Here is a 17,014-nt window from a genome sequence, read left to right on the forward strand (position 1 = left end):
CAGCTAATTTTGTTATTTTTTTCTTTTTTTTTGTAGAGACAGAGTCTTGCTATGTTGCCCAGGCTGATCTCAAACTCCTGGGCTCAAGTGATCCTCCCGCCTGGGCCCCCAGAAGTGCTGGTATTACAGGCATGAGCCACCGTGCCCAGTCGCGCTCTGCCTTCTTGTTTCAGCTCCTATATTGTAAACAAGTGACCAGTTTGTGGACTATGTAGTGCCATGTTTTTTTCATTTTAATGCTTTTCTGTTGGTGATTCTGCTATTTAAAATGTCCCCCAAGCATAGCGCAGACATGCAGTCAAGTGTTCCTAGGCGCAGGAAGGCTGTGATGTGCCTTATGGAGAAAATACTGTTAGATAAGCTTTGTTCAGGCAGGCTGTGAGTGTTGTTGGCTGGGAGTTCAATGCTGATGAATCAGCAACACATAATGTCTCTTTCAACAGAAACATGCACGAAACAAGATTATGTATTGATCGTTTGCCAAAATGTGAAGACGGGCTCACAAGATCCTAATCCCGTAGTTGCCCTGGGAGCAGTGGTTCAGGATTTGCTAATTCAGTGTTCATAGCCAACTTTATAAACCATAACTGCTACCAACAAGCCGAACCAACTGTAGTGATGTTGGTTCTGAACTGACAGAGATCAGTGTAACATCAACAATCAAGTATCTTGTGAGTGTTTTGTGCTTATCTGGATGCTTGGCTCTGAGCTTTCGTGTGTGGTGCCTAGTTTTTCGCCCAGAAACCTGCCCCTGCCAGTTTATAACTCTGCAGCTCAGAGCTCTGCCCTGGGGAGACCAGCCACTTGGGCAAGTTAAGGAACATTGCATTTAGCTTGCTCTGGCTTTCCCTGGTTGCTGAATTTCCATCACAGGCTGCAGGACTGAAGGCTGAAGGCCCATCTCATCTATGGGGCCTCAAAGCTTCCAAGCTGTACCTCCCTCCTCACCATCCTTGCAGCTTGGACCAAAAAAGCAGCTGCAGAGGGGAGGGTGCTGAGCTGCTCTGATGCAGTGGTTACTGGCCAGGGAACTGGGGCTTCCATGCAAGGCAGTTCCTATGGAGTTTTGTGTTTGCTTTGTTTGTCTGTAAGAGCTTCGTTTTGCTTTGCGTATGGACTTTTCTTCACTGCCCCAGACTAGCTGGGTAAGGTACTAGCTAGAACTACAGGTTTTTTAGGCAGAGAGGTTTAAAGACCTTCCTAAGCTCTAGGCACTCTTACTTTTCAAAACATCACCTGGGTCTTATATGTTGCAATATACCCATATCCTACATTAAATCTAACATGTATAATTATGAATAGAATCAAGTTGCTGTTGAACTGTTACATTTTATAAATATATAATTAACATTAATTTTGATTTCTTTTTTCCCACATCTCAAACATTTTCTTGGGTCCTGTGTCTCTACTGCAAGATTGCCATGTTAGTGTGTCCTTAGAAAATGGAAGAAATCAGGTTTTGTTTCCTCCCTTTAACTGCCCATTAGTTCTACAAACATTTATCGAGGGTGGGCGTGGTGGCTCACACCTGTAATCCTGTGCTTTGGGAAGCTAATGCAGGAGGATTGCTTGAGCCCAGGAGTTCAGTACCCACCTGGACAACACAGTGAGACCCTAGCTCTACGCAACATTAACAATTTTAAAAAGAACATTTATGGGGCTTCTGAGGTGTCTCATGCTACACAAGCTGTTGGGTCTACAAAAACGGACCACACAGCATTCTTTCCCTTAAGGAGCTTGTGGGCCAGACTTCTAAAACAGATGACATCAATAGGGAGTGATAGGTACTGCCGCATCCAGAGGGGCCTATGGCTCAGCCTGGGGGAGAGGAGGAGCCCAGCTCAAAGGTGTCCTGCAGAAGATAGCCCCTGAGCTGGGTCTTGAAGGAGCCTCTGGGGAGAGCAAAGAGGGCGAGGGGCGGAGGGATTTTGGAGAGAAGCTGGGCTGGAGAGGTGTGGTAGAGGCGTGGCAACAGCCTGGTGGGTGTGGGAAACTGAGCTGTCATTGTGGCTGCAGGGATATTTGAAAGGCAGATTTTGATGGTGATGTATACCACTGGAGAGGCAGCGAGGGGCTTGTACCATCCTGGACAAGTTCAGACTCCTCTGGGCATATGACCTGCTTCTGGTGCCTCCGAATGCTGTTTGGATTTATTTGGTGTTCCTTGGTACATAGCAGGAGTATAACTAAGTTCCTAGCCCTTCCCTCCTTTCCAATACTCTCGTAAGTTTGGTATTGTTTGCTTTGTTCTGTTATCTCTTCCTTCCTAAAAAGAAATGGAAATAGCTGAGTTTTTAAAATAACTTTTTGTTGATGCATACACATATATCAGAAAAGTGCAAATATAAGTATACAGGAAATAGCTTAATTTAAAAACATGATTGGTAAAACATCAAACAATATTAAAAAGTATATAAACCAAGTAACAGTCTCTTGGATTTCTGCCCTCAGAGATAGCCACCGTTAATGTTTTGGTAAAGGCTTTTCTGGACATCTCTCCATGCTTATGTTTACATGTAACATACTGACATTACAAACATGCGGTGATACTATACGCAGGCAGTTTTCTAATTTTTTTTTTTTTTTTTTTTTTTGAGACAGGGCCTGGCTTTGTCTCCCAGGCTGCAGTGCGGTGGTGCAATCTTGGCTCATGGCAACTTCCGCCTCCCAGGCTCAAGCGATCCTCCCACCTCAGCCCCCCAACTACAGGCTTATGCCACCATGACGGGCTAAGGGTTTCACCACGTTGCCCAGGCTGGTCTCTTGAACTCCTGGACTCAAACAATCTGCCCGCTTTGGCCTGCCGAAGTGCTGGCATTACAAGTGTGAGCCACAGCACCCAGCCCTTTAACTTCTTTTTTTTTTTAAGACAGAATTTCACTCTTGTCGTCCAGGCTGCAGTACAATGGCACAATCTTGGCTCACTGCAACCTCTGCCTCCTGGGTTTAAGTGAGTCTCCTTTCTCAGCCTCCCGAGTAGCTGGGATTAGAGGTGTGCACCACTGCACCTGGCTAACTTTGTATTTTTAGTAGAGACAGGGTTTCACCATGTTGGTCAGGCTGGTCTCTAACGCCTGACCTCAGGTGATCCACCCGCCTTGGCCTCCCAAAGTGCTGGGATTAAAGGTGTGAGCCACCGCACCCAGCCTAACTTGTTTTTTTACTCACTAGTATGTCATGGCCATCTTTCAAAGTTGGTATCCATACATCCATATCACCCTTTAATGACTGTAGGGTATTTTATTTTATTGCATGGCATAATTTACTTAACCGTATCTTTACTGGTGGACATTTAATTGGATTCTAATTTTGTTAACTATTAGAAACATTTCAGTGAAAGAAAATCTTTGAATGTACACTTTTGTGCACTTACAATCTTCTTGCAAAAGTTTTTATTAGGAAAAATGTCAAGCATTTACAAATGGAAAAGTATATGAGTCTTCATATATAACCAGCGTCAACAGTTAACAATGGTTTAGTATTTTTTCTTTTTTTTTTTTTGAGACAGAGTCTTGCCCTGTTGCCCAGGCTAGAGAGTAGTGGTGTGGAGCACAGTACATAGTTCACTGCAGCCTCAAACTTCTGGCTCAAGTGATCCTTCTGCCTCAGTCTCCCAAGTAGCTAGGATTATAGATGTGTGTCATTGCACTCAGCTAATTAAAAACATTTTTTGTAAAGATGAGGTCTTGATATGTTGCCCAGGCTGGTCTTGAACTCCTGCGCTTAAGTGATCCTCCTGCCTCATCAGCCTCCTAAGTGCTGGGATTACAGGCATGGGCCACCATGCTTGGTCTCTACTAATGTTTTTTTAATCTACGCTTCTATAATTGTTTTTCCTCTGCTAGGGTATTTGAAAGCAAATACAGGTCATCATTTCACCTGTGTATTCCTCAGTCTTTTAAGATAAGGACTTAAAAACATAACCATAATATAATATAAACAGAATTAACATTAATTCCTAATATCATCTAATATTATACAAATTAGGATCCATACAAAGACTAAATGTTGCATTGGTTGAGATTATCTCTTTTAAGTCTCTTTTAATGTATAGCCTTCCTCTATTCTCTTTATTTCTCATGCCATTTGTTGAAGAAATCAAGTCATTTTTCCAGTACAATTTTCCACCATCTGAACTTGGCTGATGGCCTCCTTGTGGTGTCATTTAACATGTTCTTACACACTCTATCATAGCTGATAAACTGGGAGTGAGATCTGGAGGCTTGATTCATTCATTAATATTGATTAGTAAGCTCAGGTGTTGTCAACCCCCGATGTACCCATGCTAAAGTTTCCCATCAGTCTTTTACCTGATGGTTTTAATGCCGCTTTATGATCATTACCTACACTCATTTCATTAGGGTTTTCAGAATGATAATTTTTAGAATCTTTTTATTTTGAGATAATTGTAGATTCACATGTAGATGTAGGAAATAATACAGAGATCCCATTTCCCCTTCATCCACTTTCTCCCATTGGCAACATCTTGCTTGAGTATAGTCCGATTTTACAGGCAGAAAATTTACATTGATACAAACAATGGACCTCATTTAGATTTCACTAGTTTTATATGCGTGTGTGTGTGTATGTGTATGCCTGCGTGTGTATGCATTTAGTTCTGTGCAGTTACATCGCATGTAGATAAAAATGGGTGACACCACAGTCAAGAATCAGAACATTTCCATCACAAGGATCTCCCATTTTACCCTTTAATAGCCACAGACACCTCTTTCCCTCTCCTCCCTTAACCCCTAGCAACACCCTAATGCATTCTTCATTTCTGTATTTCTGTAATTTTGTCATCACAAGAATGACATAAAAATGGAATTATACAGTATGCAACCTTTTGAGACTGCCTTTTTTCATTCAGTTTGATTCCGTTGAGATTCACCCTGATTGTTGCCTGTATCAATAATTTATTTTTATTACTGACTAGTATTTCATGATATGGATATACTGCAGTTTGTCTGATCATTCATATGTTAAAGGGCATTTGATTTGTTTCCCAGTTTTGTGGTATTACACATGGATATGCTGTGCACATTCATGTACAGGTTTTTGTGTCAATGTAAATTTTTGTTTCTCTGGCATAAATGCCCAAGAATGCAATTACTGTGTTATATAATGGGTATGCCTAGTTTTGTGAGAAATTGCCATATTCTTTTTCAGGCTGGCTAGTACCATTTTACATTCCTACCAGCAATGTATATGAATTTCTCCACCCTCACCAACATTTGGGGCTCTTGCTGTGTTTTATTTTAGCCATCCTGATAAGGTATGTAAATTGGGATTTTAAAAATTTTATTCTTTTAGTACTTTTTAGCTGTAGTTCTTTTATAAAGAAGAAACTTTTTTTCATCAGCTATTTGGTAACACTGAAATATTGTCTGTACAAGAAAGGAAGGGTAAAATGTTTGATTTCTTATTTCCACCAACCCTCACTTGGAAAGCCACTTTTCAGAAAAACAAATTAGTGCCCTGTTAGCCTCCAGAATGACTAGCTTTTTAAAAGTGTCATTATGAACTCATGGGTTTATAAAAAAATTGATATGATTATCTTCTCAGGGTGAATTATTAGAAAAGAAATTGCCATATCAAAGGGTAGACAAATTAAAAATTTTGATACAGATTACCTACTCACCTCCAGATAGGCTGTTTCATTTTATATTCTTGCCAGTAGTTTATAAAAAATATTTGTTTCTCCATATCCTTGCCAACACTGGTTGGCCAGTTTTTAATTTTTCTTATTACACCAGTCTTATGGCAGAATTGATATCTGTTTCTCTTTCAGTTCTTTAGTTGGAAGTAAAGCTGATCTTTTCACATTATTGGCTTAAGTTTAGCCAGTTGCCTGTTAATTACCTTTATCCTTGTTTATATTAGGATATTGGTCTCTTTTTAGATTTTTATGTTGTTACAACTATTAAGTCTTTTCCTTGATGACTGCTGCTTTGTCTTTGCTTAGAGCTTTTACTATCTTAAGATTATAAAAATATGTACCTATTTTCTTCTGGTGCCTCTTTATGATTTTATAGTTAAATATTTGTTTCATGGAGAGGTTGTTTTGTATAAGGAGTGAGATAAGAATCCATTATTACTTTTCCCCAAATCCATTGTTAGTTTTCTCAATGCCATTTATTGAGAAAACTATCTTTTCCTCACTAATTTGAGATGCCACTTTCATCTTATATTAAATTTTCTATAATCTTAAGTCTGAGTTATCTGTTAGATTTCACAGATTTGTCCATCTATTCCTGTTCCAGTATCAAAGTTTATATTACTATGGCTTGATTTTGCATTTAAAATAGTTGTTACTGGATTTTGTAAAATTATGAAAATCAAACAAGCTTTTTCCTGTGTAACGGTTGCTTTATAATGTGTTTTAATAATTGGTGTCACTGGTCTCTTTTCTTTTTTGTTGTTTTATGACTTTGCTGACAAAGGTCACAGATTCTTCTAGATGGATTTTAGAATTATTTGTGTCAAGATTCCCAAACAGCCCTTTTTTATTTTGATTGGGATTTTATTCAATGCATAGGTCAATTTAGGGAGACTTGATTTCTTTACTACTTTGAACCTTTGTAGTTAAGGACATTGTCTATCATTTCATTTATTTAAATCTTTTATGTCCTTGACTATTTTTTGTTAATTTATCCCAAAGTTTATTTTTATTGGCTTCTCTGCCTTTTCATTTGAGGAATGCTTTTTAAAATTGATCACATTCACTTTTTTTTAAAAACTAGGCCAAACCTTCTGGGAAAAATGTCAGATTTTATTATCTGTAAGATTAGTCTTCTAAGCTGCCTCTTCAGTATGTCATCCTCTCTAGGCAGACAAGCCTGTGTCCCACTGTCCTTAAGGCAAATTAGATAATGGTCCTTCTGATATTGTTTTGTTACTGAGTATAAATTGAAGCACTTTTTTTAGAAAAATGACAATAGTTGCCCAAAATTAGATATAACTCAGATTTTGGGGTTTTAAATGGAAAAGTTCAACTATTTAAGTACAGCATATGGGCAGCTTTTTATTAAGTGAAAATAACAAACCTGTAATTGTGAAAAACAGTTTCATGAGGAATGCAAGTGCCAGCCTGCCCAGCCTTCGCTTCATTACATCTGGGAATTTATATTTTTCTGCTGCTTAGCTGTCTTTATACCCAAACCTATTTTAGTCTAAATAGAATAATGATGATAAAAGCAGCTACTACTTACTGAGATCCTCCGATGTGCGAGGAATTGTGTTTAATGTATGTTAATTTCTTAAATTAGTGGAACAACTTGTTTTTTTGTTTGTTTGTTTTTTGAGACGGAGTGTCACTCTGATGCCCAGGCTGGAGTGCAGTGGTGCAATCTCAGCTCACTGCAACCTCCACCTCCCTGCCTCAGCCTCCCGAGTAGCTGGGACTACGCCTGGCTAACATGGAACAGCTTTTCAAGGATTTCTTATTTTATAACACAGCTAAGAAGCAGAGTTGATCTTTAAGTTAAATAGTTAAATCTGTCCAACTCTAGGCTCTTAGGGACACCGGGCTGCATTATAGGGCTTCCCTGTGTGTGTGTGTGTGTGTGTGTGTGTGTGTGTGTGTAGGTGTGTGCATATATGTGTGTTTGGGAGGGCTTTTTTGTTGTTTTGGGGGGTGAGAAGAGGGAGACGTGGTCATAGCTTTAGCAAACCTGTCAACACTGCTTCTGAAATACAAGAGGCTTCTATATGTCTCTTTCTCAGGAGCTATTCCTTATTGAGTACTTCAGTATATTTAAAATTTTAATTTTGTAGATGTTTGCTGAACTGCTATTATGTGATAGATTCTGGGATCAGATTTTCAGAGAAGCATTGTAAGCCAGATTTAATAAGAAATAGTGAAGTAACTAATATTGAAATTGTGAAAAGATTTGTTAAACTAATTAACCACAAAACATGCTTATAAGATTCAGAGAGACTTTCCAGGCCAAATTAATGTGACTTGCTTGTGTGTGTTATAAAATATCCCAGACATAGTAAAAGGCATAAAGAATGATATACTTTGGGAGGCCGAGCCAGGCGGATCACCCGAGGTCAGGAGTTCGAGACCAGCCTGGCCAACATGGTGAAACCCCATCTCTACTAAAAATACAAAAATTAGCCAGGCGTGGTGGCTGTAGTCCCACCTGTAGTCCCAGCTGCTCACGAGGCTGAGGCAGGAGAGTTGCTTGAACCCCGGAGAGGGAGGTTGTGATGAGCCAAGATGGCGCGACCACACTCCAGCCTGGCGACAGAGTGAGACTCTGTCTCAAAACAAACAAACAAAAAGCCATATACCTAACATCTGCTTAAGATATAAAATGTTGCTAATATAATTGAAGCCCCGATTTATTACTTCTCAAGTACATAATTCTTCCTACACCTCAGGTGGTTGTCTCCTTTCTTTTTTCTTTTTTTCTTTTTTTTTTTTTTTTTTGAGACCGAGTCTTACTTTGGCACCCAGGCTGGAGTGCAGTGGCACGATCTACGATCACAGCAGCCTCCGTCTCCCGGGTTCAAGAGATTCTCCTGCCTGCCTCAGCCTCCTGAGTAGCTGGGATTTCAGGCACCCGCCACCATGCCTGGCTAATTTTTGTATTTTTATTAGAGGCTGGGTTTCACCATATTGGCCAGGATGGTCTCGAACTCCTGACTTCAAACCATCCTTCCGCCTCAGCCTCCCAAAGTGCAGGTATTACAGGGGTGAGCCACCGTGCCTGACTAATTGTCTCGTATGAAACAAAATAAAGACTATGTTTATGAACTTTGTATAAATGATAGTACAGGATGCTCTGATTCTTCTGCAACTTGCTTTTTTCCACTCATGGTAGTATTTTTGAGATTTATCCATGTTGATGCTTGTAGTTCCAATCCATTCATTTCGATTGCTTGTCATATTTCATCGTATGAGTACCCCATCCTTTTCTTATCTGTTCTGCCGTTGATGGACAGTTGTTTCCAGTTTTTGCAGTTAAAAAATCACACTGCTATTAATATTTTATGGTTCCTCCTTGTGTATATATGTGAGATTCCTTAGGGTATCTATGTATGAATGAAATTGTAGGATCAAAAGGTATGTGTATCTTCAGTTTTACTAAAGATTGCCTAATTGTCTCCAAAAGTACTGCTCCTTTAAGTGCCTGCAATCACTGATGAGGTTTTCATTGTTCTCTACCCTTGCCAGTAGGAGGTATTGTTAGACTTTGTAATTTATCAGTTAGACGAGTGATATGTCTCATTGTTATTTTGAATTTCCCTGACTACTAGTGAGGTTGTATAGCTTTCCTTACATTTATCAGTATTACAGGTATTTTTTTTTCTAATACTTACTCTTACTGTATATTATGGTTTAAAGTTACATGCAAAGTTGTAAGTAGCACAAAGTAGGTACTACTAGATAGAACTACGCCCTGCTTGTATCTTTAAAACAAATGGGTTTTTGATACTTCAGAAAGTGAATGTGAGAGTTAGAGTTACATCTTTCAACACAGATAAATGAAAAGCGATGCTGAAAGGCTTGTGGAAGCTACATATAATACACCATGTATTAAAGTTAACCATACTGTGTATCTGTGGGCACAGTACTTCAGCCTATTTGTGTTTCACTTTTTCTGTATGAGATGATCTTACCAACCTCACAGGGTGATTGGAGGTGAGTGGGCAGTCGATGATAGAATGAGTGCTAAGCACTTAGAATAGTATCTGGCATGTAAGCATTGTTGATATATAACAGAAAGTGTTGCTGGGCATGGTGGCTCACACCTATAATCCCAGCACTTTCAGAGGCTAAGGCAGGAGGATCACTTGAGCTCAGGAGTTGGAGACCAGCCTGGGTGACAGAGTAAGACCCTGTCTCAAACAAAACAAAACAAAGTTAAAAAATATATATAGAAATATATATTTTTTCTATATATGTTTTCTATATATGTGTTGTTATTGCTGCGCATAATAGTCTATTTTCTGTAGATTCAAATGATACGAATTAGAGTGTAAAATTATCTATTGGAATGGTGTATGTGAGTCACTGCTCTGTTGTCCCAGGGCAGGAAATGCTGGTGGAATTGGGGAGGGTACACGGGACTTCTGATGTGTTTTCTTCCTCAAAGTTGATACAGTTGCATCAGAATGTTAAGATTTGACAGGATAGTGTAGCAGGTTCTTTTTTTTTTAACTGTTTGCTTAAGATACTTCAAAACAAAAATATTTTTTAAGCATGGAAAAAAGCATTGGCAACTGTGCAGAAATTTTTTGGAGGAAATAATTTGGGGTGGTTTTCCAATTTGGGGGTGTGTGTGTGTGTGTGTGCATGTATTAGAAAGCATGGACTTTGGAATTAAATTGATGCTTGAATCCTGACTCCATTATTTGCCAGCTTTATGATTTGGGGCAGTTGATGCAATCTCTCCAAGTCAATCTTCTCATCTTTAAAATATTATCTCACTTAATTCTCTCACTAAAGCATGAGGCAAAATGCTTCATGGTTTGGTGAGAGAATTGAATGAATTAAATGAGATAACATTAAGACCTGGCACATGTGCCTAGTACTTAGTTTTAGGATGAAATATACATACTGAGATTTAGTAATGTGAAAGACGGGTACACCATCATATATAATTAAATCAGCCCTGAAATCTGGCAGCATTTATGAGATTGAAATGCTGTCTGTTGATAGTTGATTCTAATATAAATGTGCTTCCATCTCAGGGCCAACTGAGGGGCCCACTGACATAGGGTACCCACAATAGACGTGTGTTTGCCATGTGTTTGGGTTTGGCCATTCTGCTTCTCTGCTTCCACACATACACACGCCCCTGTGTTACTTTGGTTCATCTTCTGTACCCTGTCAGTTTTCTGCTGGTCAGAACATCTGTGTCTGTGACAGAGCCGTCCAGGATCGCAGTGGATAGGTGGGCATAATCACTCGACCCTTCTGGGGACTCTGGAACCTGGCTTCTGTTTGGGAACTCTGTCAGTCATCATGCAGCGTGGAAGAGGGGGCTGGTGCCGGAGAGCTGATGGTAGAGATGCAGGCTAGGTGCTGGTAGACAGCTGTGAGCTGGCTTCATTCAGACGGTTCTCATGTCTCTCGCCACAGGAATTTCCTCACATGGCTCCTGAAGAAGTGACCATCACAGTTCGCCTCATCCGTTCCTTTGAGCATCGCAATTTCAAACCTATAGTGTATCATGGAGTGAATTTGGACCAAACTGTAAAGGAATTTATCATATTTCTAAAGCAAGGTATGAGATGTGAAAGCCATTTTGTTTTACTAGTATTTTTTAAAAATAGCTGACTATGACATTAATAATATAATCTTTAACAAATCCTAAAGTACTTTGAAAGATTAACCTGGGTTCTAAGCCAGGTGCTGGGTGAGCCCTTATTCTGGGCCCTGGTATCTGCAGAGGGCCTCCCTCAAGGATTCTCACTGAATGGTCTGTGTCCTCATGAGGGATTGTGACCGTCATTTTTGGCTTTATTTTTTTAATTAAAAAAAGGCAATATCTAGGTTTGTTGTTAATGGGCTTATGTATTTGGAGGTTGATTAGCAAGGGAGTGCAGTGTAGCTGATTGTGGTACCCAGCTGAGCACAGGGGGTGTGGGGTGGTCACATGGGGAGGCGTGGCGGGAGGGGAGCGGGGGCCGTACAGCAGGAACTCATGAGAGCTGCTGATAATTGTGGTCACAGACACAGAAACGGTGGTGCTAGTTTATTGTTTCAAACTAAAAGTATGCATGAAGTTAGTCTTCATTCTGTTATGTTCTCAATGGGTTTCTCTTCTCTGTTTTTAATTATTGAAGTGTTCTAATCGTCGACCTTTGAGAAAACATCTAAAATAAGGTTTTATTATTTTAATTGAAGTGTTATTTATATATGGTGCAATCTGCAGATTTCTTGTATAGTTCCATTGGTTTTGACAAATAATATTGCTGTATATCCAATGTAATTTTTTTTTACTTTGACGTGATTTCAGAGTCATAGACAAGTTGCAGGAACAGGACAAAGAATTCCTGGATGCTCTTCACACAGATTCCCTGTGTGAACATTTTGTTATGTTTGTTTTATTCCTGTGGAGGCCAGAGCAACTCCATCTTGGATGCTGGTCTGCCATATTGACTTCTCATTAGCCCCAGTTTCGAGATGCCTCTAAGATTTCCAGGTTATCTACTGTTCCTTGTGTAAGAACAGGTACTTACTATAAATCCTGACCTTCGGTCGAACAACCTTGATGTTACTGTGCTTTGCTTGCCCTGCACATCCCTTCAGATCACCCTTTCCTATGGTGTAAGCCCTGGGTCTGGGGGATAATGGTGTGTGGATCCATTGTCTTGTCCTGCCAAAGCCTGAGACACAGACATGGCTTCTGTTTGTAAGTTCCTATTCAATATGTCTTTCTAAGAAACTGCATGTGTCAGCCTCTTTCTTCAGCCTCTCAGCTTCCTCGGACTTTCTGGGGTAGGTTCACATAGACCTGCTCACCTTGAAACAATTCTCCTCACTCCCTCCCCTCTCTCCTCTTCCCCGTTCTCTCTCACTCTCCTCACTCCCTCCCCTCTCTCCTCTTCCCCGTTCTCTCTCATTCTCCTCCCTCCCCTCTCTCCTCTTCCCCGTTCTCTCTCACTCTCCTCACTCCCTCCCCTCTCTCCTCTTCCCCGTTCTCTCTCATTCTCCTCACTCCCTCCCCTCTCTCCTCTTCCCCGTTCTCTCTCATTCTCCTCACTCCCTCCCCTCTCTCCTCTTCCCCGTTCTCTCATTCTCCTCACTCCCCCAGATAAGGTAGCATCCTCAACAAAGAAGAGTAAAATTTTAGAGAAGTGACAAGACAAAGGAAATGAACTCTGAATCTCTCAGGGTGACAACTTGTGGGAAGGTGAATAACCAATAGATAGTTACTAAAGCTCGTTAATGTGGATTCTGTTGTGCCATCTCTAGACTGATAAGGGTCTAAAGTTGTCTTCAGTGGTTAACCTTTGTTTTCCCTGGTAGAGAGGTGGGCGGGATACCCTTTGTCTTTGTAAATCTATTGTATGTCCTGATTTTAGGCAAACAGAGGGAGGGCTGAGAGCTTTCCTGCATCTGCTGCTGCTTAATTGCCCTTAGCTAAAAAAAAAAAATCCTTAGCTAAAGAGGCGTATTTTGAGGGCCACTTCCTGGTCTCTGACAGTGTCAATTAGAAAGTGTCGTGCTTTTGAGAGGTCGTTATCCAAAGCATAGTCAGAGTTTGAAATAGAAACAAATCCCTGCTTTTTATTTATAATCTTTATGTGTATTATGGGTTGTGGTGTTTCTTAATGTTGATATAGCAAGTGCTATGATGTTCTTTGTACAGTGCAGACTAGGTTCTTGAAGTCCTTGAGAATAAGATGTGTTTTCAAGCTGCTGCAGTGGCAGGGGAAGATGTCTCTTTCCCAGGGTCATGGTGTTCTTTTCTTCCCAGGTACCACGATGCCTTCCCCAGCAGAGCAGTGGTACTGGTCACAGTGAGATGCGCAGACCCGCCTCCTCACACCTTTCATCTGCAGTGGGAATAACAGCCACTGCTTGTTTCAGTTGTGCACTTAAGGAAATGTGTTCCACTGAGTAAAAGGTGAACTTTTGGGGTACAGGCTTTTTTGCGTTGTGGGCTCTGTGTCCAAGCCTTTGTCATCTGATTTGAGGTACTATGGAACTCTGAAAGGTTGATGGGCCACATATTTGCCTTTTATGAATTGTGTACATAACAAAGACCAAATAGTTTGATAGTGAGGGATTTTTGAAATATATAATAATAATGATAGCAAACATTACTATGTATCAGGTACTATACTAAGAATTTTACCTAGATTATCTCATTTCATCCTCACAGCATCCCTCTAACGTTAGAACCATTTTACAGGTGAAGAAACTAAGGAACAGAGGGTTTAAGAAGCTTGCTTGGCCACCTGCAGTGGCTCATGTCTGTAATCCCAGCAATTTGGGAGGCCAAGGCAGGAGGATCACTTGGCCCAGGAGCTTGAGGCCAGCCAGGGCAATATAGCAAGACCCTGTCTCTCCAAAAATCAAAAACAGAAACAAAAAGCAAAACAAAAACTAGCTGGGCGTGGGGGCATACATCTGTAGTGCCAGCACTCAGGAGGCTGAGGTGGGAAGATCGCTTGAGCCCAGGAAGTTGAGGCTGCAGTGAGCTTTGATTGCACTACTGCACTCTAGTCTGGGCCACAGAGCAAGACTATGCCTCAAAAAAATAAATAAACAAATAAAACTTTCCTGATGTTGCACGGGTAGTAAAAGGCAAAGCTGCAAGTCAACCCAGGCATATTAACTATCAAACATGTACTCTTACTAAACACTACACTAAATTGCTTCTTTATTCTTCTCTACTGTCTCACTTGCTTGAGTGAGATCTCTGAAATAAATGGATGGACTCTGTGTCAAAAAGTCTTTGAATTTAGTTCATCTTGCTCTAGTATTTTGAATGCTGAGTGCTAGCGAGATTGTTTGGCAGTGGCATAGGGAATTTTGTACAGTTACAGAAATGGTCATTGTGAAGAAAGATCTCTTGGAGTTATTTTACATACTTTATTGCCTTCCTTTCTTTTTAAATTAAATTTTATTTTTCGATCCTCCTCCCTCCCCAAGGCTTTCTAAATGTTCTTTTCTTTTGTAGTCACATTTTGCCATCCACAGGTTAACCTAGTTACCTGCCATCATTCTTTGTATTTTCTCCTCAGCCAAAAAGTTTTGGTTAAATTTTATTCATTCCCCATTGAGAATCACGGCCCTAGAGCATCAGGTCATCAAACCCTTAAGTCGTGTAAATACAATAAATATAAATGTATATATTTACATATAAATATAATAAACCTATTGCTGATGTATGAGAACTTTATTTATTTATTTATTTATTTATTTATTTATTTAGAGACATAGTCTCGCTCTGTTGCCCAGACTGGAGTGCAGTGGTGTGGTCTCGGCTAACAACCTCTGCCTCCTACGTTGAAGCGATTCTTCTGCCTCAGCCTCCTGATTAGCTGGGATTACAGGTGTGTGCCGCTATGCCTGGCTAATTTTGAATTTTTAGTAGAGATGGGGTTTCACCATGTTGGCAGACTGGTCTCAAACTTCTGATCTCAAGTGATCCGTCCGCCTCAGCCTCCCCAAGTGCTGGGATTACAGGCATGAGCCATCACACCCGGGGCCTGGGAAATGGATATTAACCAGATATTATGATCATACAGATATCATAATATATTACCATCTATAGATGACTGTATTTTTTAGGTTCAGAATACTGGACAAACCAATTATCTAGATAACATAAAATTATTTTAATTATTCTTAATTTGCAAGCATTTCGATTCTTACTAATACTTCAGATCTGGTTTCCAAATGTAAAGTCATCCCAACTATGAAACAGAACACTGTGGAAGCTCTGTCCAACCTTCCAGTTCAGTCTGATGTTTTTCTCATGGTTAGACTGGGCTTATGGGTTTTTGAGAGGAAGGTCACAGAGGCACACAGTGATTTTATCAGATCGTATCAGAGGTGTACGCTTTCCACATGATTTAGGATTATTGATGTTGACTTTGATTAAGTGGCAGAAGTCATGTCAAGTTGCTCTACTGTAAAGTTACTCTTTTCTTCCTTTCCTTTTCAAATTGTACTTTTCAGAAGGAATTCATATCCACAGTTAAACACTCGGGGGTTATGCTCCCCTTCCTTTAGAATAAAATATGTACAAAAATCCTTTGGAGTTCTGTATGGCAGACTTGACTCTGTTGCTCAGATTATGCTAGCTTTGGGAGCTCTTTCAGTTGCTTCCTGTGCTCCTCTGACACACGCCCTCAGTGTGCATGGGTGCACGTGTTCAGTACTTTTTCTTTCTGCTACTACAGGATGCTCCAGACTTGTCTTGTACATGTCCTGTTCCTAGTATCAGCTTTATTTCCGAAGAGTCTCGGTTCTTTTTTAGTAGCAAATGGTGTTAGAAACCAGGATCTAGGTAGTAGATGTGTTCATTGCTACTAGAGTGTTATTTCTTTCTTTCTTTTTTCTATGGTAGATATCTAAAGACCAAGGAGTGTCATTTTAAACTGTCTCAGCTGATCAGGCAAAGAAACATATGTGTCTATATTAACTTCTGCATATGTACATATGTATAAATATTTTTATATGTAACGATCTGTATGTAAATATGTTAAACATGAATTCTTACTGATCTTTCCATCTCTGATCCATTACCCTATGGTTCATTCTAGCTTCCTCTCCTTGCTTATCTGTTAATTCCCACACCAACAGTGAGAAACGTGGTCCCACCATCTGCTATCCATTTATTTAATTGTTTAATTCTAGCATACAGGTGTAGCAGTGTATCCCCATGGGAAGCACTTGATGTCAGTTAGATACAGTCCTTTTGTGTCCTTTCACCATAAGCACTGTAGTCTTACAAAATCTGTTCATTGCCAGAGTTATTTAGGTCAGCACTTTTTGTTCTACTCCCTTCAGTAAGGTTGTTGTAGCTTTTGTAGTACAGATAGATTAGATTCTCTTGTCACCACCTGCATTCTTTCCTGGGATCCCCTGACTTCTTAAATAATTTTTAAAAAAATTTTTTTTGAGAAAGGGTCTCACTCCAGTTGCCCAGGCTGGAGTGCAGTGGCATCATCTCGGCTCACTGCAGCCTCAACCTCTTGGGCTCAGGTGATTCTCCCACCATAGCCTCCTAGCAACTGGGACGACTGATGCATGCCGCCATGCCTGGCCAATTTTTATTTTTATTTATTTATTTTATTTTATTTTTTATTTTTACTAGAGACGGGGTTTTACCATGTAGCCCAGGCTGGTCTCAAAACTCCTGGACTCAGGCAGTCTGCCCGCCTCAGCCTCCCAAAGTGCTGGGATTATAGGTATGAGTTGCTGCGCCCGACCTTTTTTTTTTTTTTTTTTTTTTTAACTTTGCATACATTGAGGTTCACTCTTTGTGCTACAAAGTTCTTTGGGTTTTTGACAAATGGGTAATGTCATGCAGCACCG

General features: G+C 40.2%; 1 protein-coding gene across 3 annotated transcripts in view; it reads left to right on the forward strand.

Annotated features, from left to right (window-relative positions):
• The window catches only part of LOC105542078 (chromosome unknown open reading frame, human C2orf76), a 57,432-nt gene that overhangs the window by 8,365 nt on the left and 32,053 nt on the right, over window positions 1-17,014 (forward strand). For 2 of the 3 annotated variants that reach the window (XM_011983447.1, XM_011983446.1), the window contains exon 2: window positions 11,096-11,240. In XM_011983447.1, coding sequence (XP_011838837.1) covers window positions 11,108-11,240 — 133 coding nt within the window. In that variant the 5' untranslated portion in view covers window positions 11,096-11,107. Of the gene's footprint in view, window positions 1-10,704; window positions 10,908-11,095; window positions 11,241-17,014 lie in introns of all 3 variants that reach the window. The other variant, XM_011983448.1, reaches the window with a different exon arrangement.

The sequence above is a fragment of the Mandrillus leucophaeus genome, unplaced genomic scaffold (genome assembly GCF_000951045.1).
Source record: "Mandrillus leucophaeus isolate KB7577 unplaced genomic scaffold, Mleu.le_1.0 Scaffold25, whole genome shotgun sequence".
Lineage (NCBI taxonomy): Eukaryota > Metazoa > Chordata > Mammalia > Primates > Cercopithecidae > Mandrillus > Mandrillus leucophaeus.